Raw genomic sequence first — 9,330 nt, 5'->3', positions numbered from 1 at the left:
AACGCAGCTCTGGGCTGCCTCAGGGGATCAGGTGCGAGACACGGAGGCGACGGTGCCGCTGCGCTCCAAAAGGGACCTCCCCCGCGGCGTCCTGCTCCGCTCTCCGCGCCGCATCGGTCTCTGCATCCGAAAGCCCAGGCGCCGGCCGGCCGCAGGAAGGTGCCCGGTAACGACAGCCCGCCCGAGCCGGCGGCTGGAGGTCGTTCTGGTCCAGGAGCGCAGGAAGGGGTTTCTGCCGGTCAGACGGGCGCAGGCCGGGGGTTGCAGAGGGGCGCGCGGCTTCTTCCTGGGCTCGCTCGTTTATTAACCGCCTTTGCAGCCGCAGGGCGTTGGCGGCCGCGGCCCCCCTGCTTTCCCGGGGCCGAGGCGGGGGCGATGCCTGGGGCCGTCCAGCCACTCCAAGGTTGGACGCGGGGTTTGGACGCGGCTGATCCTGCCTCGGGCCGGGGTCGCGACTGGACGTGACCCCGCAGCTCGCTGCCAGCCCCGCGTCTCTTCTCTGTGACTGGGGCCCCAAGGCCTCGTGTGCCAGCCCGCCGGCTTCCCCGCCGCAGGGGCAGGGCCGCAGCCCCGCTCTCCCACCGCGCTGGGGCGAGGCAGTCCCCGGGGGCCCTGGGCAAGCTGTGACCTGGGCCCACAGCCCGCGGCCGCCGCAGCAGCACGGCCTGCCCGGCTCTCGGGGGGCACAGGGGCACCACAGCCCCACCATGCCCAGGGCAGAGCCAGGACTACAGCCCCCACAATGCCCTGCGCGGGTGTGGGCGTCAGGGGCACGGCGCCCCGCAATGGCCTGCGCAGGGAGGGCGGAGCCAGGACTACAGCCCATGCGCGGATGTGGACAGCAAGGGCACCACAACCCCCACAATGCCCCGCGCTAGGGCAGAGCTGCACTAGGACTGCAGCCCCCACAATGCTCCGCGCTGGGGCAGAGCTGCACTAGGACTGCAGCCCCCACAATGCCCCGCGCTAGGGCAGAGCTGCACTAGGACTGCAGCCCCCACAATGCCCCGCGCTAGGGCAGAGCTGCACTAGGACTGCAGCCCCCACAATGCCCCGCGCTAGGGCAGAGCTGCACTAGGACTGCAGCCCCCACAATGCTCCGCGCTGGGGCAGAGCTGCACTAGGACTGCAGCCCCCACAATGCCCCGCGCTGGGGCAGAGCTGCACTAGGACTGCAGCCCCCACAATGCTCCGCGCTGGGGCAGAGCTGCACTAGGACTGCAGCCCCCACAATGCCCCGCGCTAGGGCAGAGCTGCACTAGGACTGCAGCCCCCACAATGCCCCGCGCTAGGGCAGAGCTGCACTAGGACTGCAGCCCCCACAATGCTGCGCGCAGGGTGATGAACAGGGGCACTACAGCCCCCACAATGCCCCGCGCTAGAGCAGAGCACTAGGACTGCAGCCCCCACAATGCCCCGCGCTAGGACCGCAGCCCCCACAATGTTGCGCGCAGGGTGAGGAACAGGGGCACTACAGCCCCCACAAGGCCCCGCGTAGGGAGAGCCGCGCTCGGACTACAGTCCCCACAATACCCTACGCGGCGACCAGACTCCTTGGCGCGGTGCAGCGGGCGGGTGAGTGTCCCCGTCCCGTCCCGCGCAGGCTGGGCGAGGTCCCCGCAAGCAGTGTGTCGGGGGCAGCGCTGCGCCGGGCTCCCCCGGGGCTGGGCTGGGCGGCCGCGGCCCGGGGCAGCACGGCGTGGGCGGGCGGGATACTTGCGGGGCCGGGGCAGGACTACGAGGCAGCCCAGCCCAGCAGTCTCCCGCCACAGGGCAGCGTTGACCCCCGGCCAGGCCCTAGCATTTGCGGGTGGGCCGCGCTCGCGGGCCCCGTGGCGTTGCGGGGCAGGCGCTGCATCTCCTCCGCGTGACCGTCCCCGGCGCCCGTCCGCGCAGGGCGCGCATGCGCGGTGCAGCGTTCGGGCCTGCGGGCGTGACCCTCCTCGGCCCCTGTCCGTGTGGGGGCGGGGCCGGCCGCGGGCTGCACTGCGCCTGCGCCTGCTGCCGCCCCCGGAAGTGAGGGGAGGGCGGCGCGGGGGCTGCCGGGAAGATGGCGGACTCGGCGCCCGGGCGGCTCTGAGGGGCCGGGGCGGCGGCGGGTGCCTGCGCGGCCGGGAGCTCCGGGGCGCCATGTAGGGCGGGGGCGGGGCTGAGGGGGGGGCACCCAGGGCCGGGAGGGCGGCAGATGAGGGCGGGGCCACAGCTACCTCGGGGGTATCTGGGGGGGGCAGTGGTACCCCTAAGTGGAGACGGGGGGTGTAGGGGGGGCAGAGGCCCCCTAGGGCTAGTTGGGGGGGCAGGTACCCCCTAGCGCCAGTTGGGGCAGTAGGGGGGGACAGCTGCCCCCCCTAAAGGCAGCTGGGGGGTGTGGGGGGGGCAGAGACCCCCTAGGGTCAGTTGGGTGGGGGCAGGGGGCACAGAGGCATGCTTTAAAGGCAGCTGGAGGGGTAGCAGCACCCCTGGGGGCAGCAGGGGGGGTGTAGGGGGGCAGAGGCACCCCGGGGTCAGCAGGGGGGGGGCTGTAGGGGCGGCAGAGGCACCCCTGGGGGCAGCAGGGGGGCTGTAGGGGCAGCAGAGGCATCCCTGGGGGCAGCGGGGGGCTGTAGGGGCGGCAGAGGCACCCCTGGGGGCAGCAGGGGGGGTGTAGGGGGGCAGAGGCACCCCAGGGGCAGCGGGAGGGGGCTGTAGGGGCAGCAGAGGCACCCCTGGGGGCAGCGGGGGGTGTGTGGGGGGGGTAGAGGCACCCCTGAGGGCAGTGGGGTGGGGGGTGTAGCGGTGGGGGGCTGCTCCAGGGGCCGGCGCGCCCCGCTGACACTGCCCCCACCGTCCCACAGGGTCCCCTCGCTCCCAGCTGCCCCTCGAGCTGCCCCGCCCGCACCATGCTGCGCCTGCTGCCATGCCTCCGTGCCCTGACCCGGGAGAGGGCGTGGGCTGGCGGCCTGCCGGGGCCGGCGGCCGGTGAGGCGAGGATGTTCCCTGCCTGCTACTGCACGGGCAAGGCCAAGCCGCGGGCCGTGCTGCTGCCCCTGGAGCCCTACGGCCATGGGCTGCTGCAGAGGCTGCCCCAGGAGGCCTGCCGGGCCCGCAGCCACAGCAAGAGGAAGAGCTGGAGCTTCGTCCATGAGAAGATGAGCTACGACACCTTCTTCACCATGAAGCGGCTGATCGAGCGCTCGCGCAGCGTGGGGGAGGTGCTGCGCTGGGTCACCCAGAACCCCGGCAAGGTGTCTGCCAGCCACTACCCCATCGCCCTGCACAAGCTGGGCCAGCTCCTGCAGCAGCAGTCGTTGCCGCCGGGCCAGGCCGTGCTGAACGGGGAGAGCCGCGGGCCCGGCCAGGTGCTGGAGCACCCCGAGTTCCAGGCGCTCTGCCAGGCCATCATCAGCGACTGCCCCAAGTTCGACAACTTCAGCATCGTCAACTGCCTGTACGCGGCCGCGGCCCTGGGTGAGTGCTGGCGGGGGCAGGCGGGAGGGTCGCTGCGCTGCCCCGAGGTGGCAGCGAGGGTGACGGGGTGGGTGTGCACGGGTGGGAAGGGGCCTCGTGCCTTGAGGGCAAGGAGAGGGTCCATCAGGTGTGCAGAGAGGTGAGGGCAGGCATGCAGCAGCAAGGGTTACCTGTCGGGGCGTGCTAGGGGCACAGCACCTGCAGGGCCCTCATGTCTGCACTTGGAGCAAGCCATTCCTTCCGCAGCAGAGGTGGAGGCCTGCGCTCATGGAGATGGGACACGGTGGCAGGGCCAGGGGGTCCAGTGGGCTCAGAAGAGCGAGACAGGTCTCCCGCCGGACACAAAGCAACCGCTCTTCTTCCTGCGCCGTCCTTGTGCCCCTTCCCTCGGCCTTGGGGGTCCAGCAGACCTGCGGGGCCTCAGCAGCCTCCTGTGTCTGGCTGACCTGGGGAGTGCCGGTCACTCTCCCCCGAGTGCCACACAGCCCCTTGCTCTGCACCCTGCCGGGCCCATGCCCATGCTTGCCTGGCGGTGAGTGTTGCCCTCTGGGGCTGGTGCTGGCTGCTCCCTGCCTCCCCTTTCTCAGTGGCGCGTGTGCGGCTTCGGCTCCCAATTGATTTCTGCTAACTTCCCTGCCGCTCTGGGGACCAGACGGCCCTTTCCTCCAGCTGAGCCCTGCTGAGCAGCTGGTCCATCTCCCTCCTGCCCCCACCCCCTGCTGGCCCTAATTATGCTGTGGTTACTGGTGCTTATTGGCTGTGCCTCTGTTCCTGCATCATTAGCTTCATTAAAAGCTTAATTTAGTTCAAAAACCGTGTTATTAACAAGGGCTCTTGGCAGCGGCTTACTGACGTGGGCGTCTAATTCCCTGCCCCGGAAGGCAAGTGCCAGGGATCGTGGGAGCCAGGCCCCTGCCTGAGAGCCGGCCCTATGCCCACCCAAGTCAGGGTAGCCAGGACTCCACGGAGTACAGGGCTCGGGTCTCCTCGCAGTCCCAGCTGGGGAGCTGTCCCAGTGCCTCCCGGCTCTGAGGGGGAACCTGCTGCTGGCTTCCAGCCATGCTTTATTCCTGGCCGGTTCAGTCCCTGCTGTCTTCGTGCCAGCCTTGTCCTTCAGTCTGATCAGGTCCTTTCCATCCCTGGGGTCTCCTGCTCCTTCCCCGCTGTTCAGAACATCCCCAAATCCTCACCAGTCCGGATGGCAGCTCGATGCTGCTGACTTCTAGCTCGGGGCATTGTGTTGCAAGCTGTTCTCTCTCACGCTGTTTCACATAGTCCCGTTGCTGCACTAATAAGTGTGGCCTGGTGGCTTGTGCCTGTGGGTGCTGCACGACCGGTGACGCAGTGTGTAACGTCTGCACTGTGGAGTGGGATGTGGTTTTGCATCCTGCCCCTGGTGGCAGCAGCTGTTGCCCCTTGCAGGGTGCTGTGGCTCCCTTTCACCTGCATGGTTTCTGTCCTCAGATGGTGCTTGGGCAGCTGCTTTCCCAGGGTTCGGAGACCTGGGGTTGTGCTGCCTGCAGTCTGCCAGGCTAGGGGAGCCTGGCTCCTTTAGGCCATGCCTGTGCAGCTTCCCCTCCCCCAGCTCTGCCCCCAGCAGAGCAAGCCCCATCCCTCACTTCTGCTGAGGGACTTGGAGATGGGCCAGCAGACTGCTCAGGAGCATCCCAGGGGACCTGAGCACCACTGCCGGGCTGCCTTAGAGAGCTCCAGCATGGCCCTGGGTGCCCACTCCGAGGCCCCAAGTGCAGCCTTCCTGCCCACTGGGGGTCTGGCCCCGTAGGGGCAAGTGGCTGGGGCTTATCTTGTTTCCAGCAAACGTGGGATCAGGAAGGAGACGTGTCATCATGCCTCCAGCCTTTCCCAGGAGAGCTTCTCCCTGTCGCACCCCAGACCACTCTGTACCTGTAGGAAGAACGTCTTCACAGTTCGAGTGGCCAGGGTCTGGAACGGGCTCCCAAGGGAGGTGGCGCTCTCCCCTACCCTGGGGGTCTTCAAGAGGAGGTTAGGTGAGCATCTAGCTGGGGTCATCTAGACCCAGCACTCTTTCCTGCCTATGCAGGGGGTCGGACTCGATGATCTATTGAGGTCCCTTCCGACCCTAACATCTATGACATCTATGACTATGTACCTGACCCTGTCCCCATCCCTCTTTGGGGCTGTCCCTTCTGAACACAGTGACCAGACCTGCCTGGGCTGTTCCAGGTGAGGTCTCGCTGGAGCCTTGTGACTGGCTTTGATGCTGCTGTCTCTACATGCAAAATGCCTCTCCACATCCACGTCCAGGGAAGGCTTGTTTCATTGCAAGCATGTGGCATTGCAAGACTTGGTCCGTCATTTTGGGGGTTTGACTTTTGAGGTGTTGTTGTGGGACAAGTTCTCCTTCAAACTCTTGTTATGGAATTGGATGAAGTTTGAGTTTAGGTTGGATCTCAGGAACCACTTCTCAGAGCAGGGAGGCAGTAGGAGAGACACCAGGGAAGGGGTGGACTCTCCATCGCTGGCGGTGTCAAGGAGAGGTTGGGCGCTGATGATCTGGGTACAGCAATGCCTTTGTTCTGCTGTGGGGATTTCCCAGGCTTCTGGTGGCCTGTGCTGGTTGCCCCTACCCCTCTTTTCTGCTCCCTGCATCAGGAAGTTTGTAAGCCTCCCCCAAAAGCGCTGGGTGATGCTGAAGCCCAGGCTGGGGATGGGGACTGGGTTGTGTCAATGCTGCTGGGACCAACCCTGCAGGGTCCTGGCTGGAGGGTCTTGCCCCTGTGCACAGGCTCAGCCCCACGCTGCACTGGAAGGAACGTGACCCTCTGGTCAGGCTGGTCCAGGTGGGGGCGGGGTTGCCTTCCTCTGTAGTGTCGGACACTGACCTCTATCTGGGATCTCTGGAGTGTATATTAACCCCCCATGCAGCAGCAGGACATTGGTGGCTGTGGCTCCTCTGCTCTCCCTGTGGCAGGTCCAGGTGTGAGGTGAGGCATTGCCAGGGCTGTCATTGTCTTGTGTAGAGTTTGGATGGTTTGGGCTGGTTTGGACGGGGCTGATCCTGCCCTAGGCAGGGGTTGGACTAGATGTGACCTCTGGAGCTCCCTTCCAGCTCCGGGGCTCTGCAGTTCTGTGATCCCACTCATGTCTTGGCTTCGACTCCAGGTCCTCCTCCGCTCGCGCTTCAAGCTAACAGCTCCAGCACGTAGCGGAAGCTCTTGCTGCCAGTCTGTAGGTTGGGTTTGGCGCTGCTGAGTTTCATCCTGTTTGTATGACGCATGGCTGAAGTCACGGAGCTCTTCCTGGTGATATCCCAGTGCTTCTCAGCATTGTGCCATCAACAGGGTTTGTTAGCACACTGCTGCTTCTGCCCAGATCATTAATGGGCACACTTAACGATGGTGGCTCCAGGATTGATCTTGCGAATCCCCCTCTTCCCTGATGCCCTCCTTTCCAAAGCAGCCCATTGCCTTTCCCCTTTTACTAGCCTATCTTCACCGTACAGCTCTTGTGCTGGTCCCCATCTTCTCCAGAGTAACTAAAGTAGTATCAGATGTGTTGAACCCGGGTGTTTCTCTTGTCTGGAGAATCATTTATTTGTTTGAGGAAGGACACCAGACTAGTCGGGCATATCCCAGCCTCGTTGAACCCCTGCAGCTGCTCTCTCATTTTGTGTTTTCTTCTGTGTCGTCTTGTCTTTCTTCCAAAATTTGCTCTAAACCCTTAAACCCTTTGCCTGCTGGTGGCATTGGACTAACAAATGTACAGCTGCTCAGGCCCCTGCCCCCTTCTTGCACTTGGGTGCTGTGCTTTGCTGTTCCTCGGTCTCATGGCGCCATCACAGATCTGATGGGTCCGTTCCAGTTCCGGCTGCTAGAGGTGCTATTCCCAGGGCTGACAGGTCCCCGGCCTTGCCAGCACGAAGATCCGGGAGCTTTGCTTCCTGCTTAGCAGTGCTAACTCCCATTTCCACACCCTTGTTCCTATTAGCTGTCCTGCCACTGTTCCTCCTGAAACTGGGATGCAGCCCGAGGTGAGACTTGGGGCTTCATCCAGGTTGTTTTTATCCCTGTCCCAGCCTTATGGCTCCACTCTTCTCCTCTTGTTCTCTCCTTACGTAGGCTGAGGCACCTCTTGCTTTTGGTTTGGATGTCTTTTGCAAGGCCTGGCGCTGCTGGCCTCTGGCACTGCTCGCTGTGTCCCTGCCCTCCTGCACGTGCTCCCTTCCCATCTCCAGGAGCCTCTGCTTGTTCCTAGCGCCACTTTCAGGTGGTTACGTGTCCATTGAGGTCCAAAGCCCTCCCACGCTAGCTCCCCCCAGCCCTGGGAATACAGGGTGGAGATATCTAGGTGCAAAAAATGAGGCCTCCTCTGTCCAGCCCTGGGCTCTGTGGTCTGGTTGCTTTTGCTTGCCAGATTCCTCCGTTTCAGTTTGCCCTTCTGATATGACCAGCCAGGCGCCTGCATCTTTCCATGTGCTCTGCACATACTTACACTCCTTCATCCCCAGTAGTCTTCTGTGACTAGTCCTTGTGTCCCAGCCTGGGGGCAGGTCAGGGGGGTGGGGGTCCTTATGTTCCAGCCTGGGGGCAGGTCAGGGGGGTGGGGACCCTTGTGCCTGGCAGCTGCGTGACAGGGCTGCTTGTTTAGGAACAGAGTAGGCCCGGCCTGTTCGGCTGTGGTGTGGCTGGGGGCCGCGTGCTGCATGGGCCGTAGGCTGCAGGGGTGGCTCCCCAGCATCCTTCCCCACCGTGTGTGCTGTGCCAGTGGCATGTGACCCCCACAAGGCATAGCAGTGGAAGAGGCAGCTGTGGGACAGCCCTGGATTAGACAAACCCTTGTCTGCTGGTTCAGAAGGGGCTGATCCTGCCTGGAGCTGGATGTGACCTCCGTAGAGCCCTGCTGGCCCGGCCACGCTGTGACACTGGGATTCCCAAAACCAGAATAAAACTGTTGCCTCTCATTGAGCAGCATCTGCAGTGAAGAGGCCGGCTGGCTGGCACTTCCAGGAGTAACCAGCCTTGGCCTGCTGTTGAGCGGATGAATGGTCACGAAGGGAAGGGAGGGGTGTGTTTTGGAAAAGTTAAAATACTGGATAGCAGGAAAACCCTTTTTGCTGTCAGAGCAGGGAGGCAGTGGCATAGATGCCAGGGAGAGCGGGCTCTTCATCACCAGAGGGGCTCAGGGAGAGGGTGGACAGCTGCTGGGTGGGGATGATCTAGGCCTGGCGACGCCTGTGCTCTGTGATGGATATTTCCCAGACTTCTGGGCTGTGCTGGCTGCTGTATGGGGTGGGGAAGGAATTCATTCCCCTCTTGCTGCTACATGTTAGGGAGGTTTTCTTTTTAAGACTCACTTGAGGCGCTGGGTGCTGCTGCAGCCCAGGCTGGAGATTGGGGACTGGGCTGTGACAATCAATGCTCCTGCTGGCACCAACCCTGCAGGGTCCTGGCTACAGGGTCTTGCCCTGGCACTCGGACTCAGCCTGATGCTGCACTGGGGGCAGGAAGGGATTTCCCCCCTGCTCAGACTGGTCCCAGACTGGAGGTGGAGGGTTGGGGGAGTTCTTCCTCTGCAGCGGAGCCACAGCTTTGGCCTGGGGTCTCTGGAGTGTCCATGACCCTCCTGGCAGCAGCAGGACGTTGGTGGCCGCAGCCCCCCTGCTTTCCCAGGGGCAGGGGCGATGCCTGGGGCTATGTCAGGGTGACTGCACTTGTGCTAAGAGGTTGGACAATGGGTTGGTTTGGACAGGGCTGGTTCGGCCTCAAGCTGGGGGTTGGATGAGATGTGACCTCTGCAGGTCCCTTCCAGCCCCACTTCTGTGTGACTCTATGATTTCATTTTGATGTCTCTGGAACAAAAGGTTTTGACACTTCATTTTCACCAAAAAAAAAAAAAGCTTGA

At 63.7% G+C, this 9,330-nt stretch overlaps 1 protein-coding gene across 3 annotated transcripts in view; it reads left to right on the top strand.

The window, feature by feature from the left end:
* The first annotated feature begins 1,430 nt into the window (after positions 1-1,430).
* Positions 1,431-9,330, top strand: part of FASTK (Fas activated serine/threonine kinase) — a 13,292-nt gene continuing 5,392 nt past the window's right edge. The window contains exons 1-2 of one of the 3 annotated variants that reach the window (XM_019483982.2): positions 1,431-1,575; positions 2,835-3,447. In XM_019483982.2, the coding sequence (XP_019339527.1) occupies positions 2,880-3,447 (568 nt within the window). In that variant the 5' untranslated portion in view covers positions 1,431-1,575; positions 2,835-2,879. Of the gene's footprint in view, positions 1,576-1,723; positions 1,811-2,021; positions 2,133-2,834; positions 3,448-9,330 lie in introns of those variants that run through there. The other 2 variants (XM_059729296.1, XM_006264925.4) reach the window with 2 other exon arrangements.

This window comes from Alligator mississippiensis, chromosome 5 (genome assembly GCF_030867095.1).
Source record: "Alligator mississippiensis isolate rAllMis1 chromosome 5, rAllMis1, whole genome shotgun sequence".
Classification (NCBI taxonomy): domain Eukaryota; kingdom Metazoa; phylum Chordata; order Crocodylia; family Alligatoridae; genus Alligator; species Alligator mississippiensis.
This window is presented reverse-complemented; position numbering and strand designations above follow the sequence as displayed.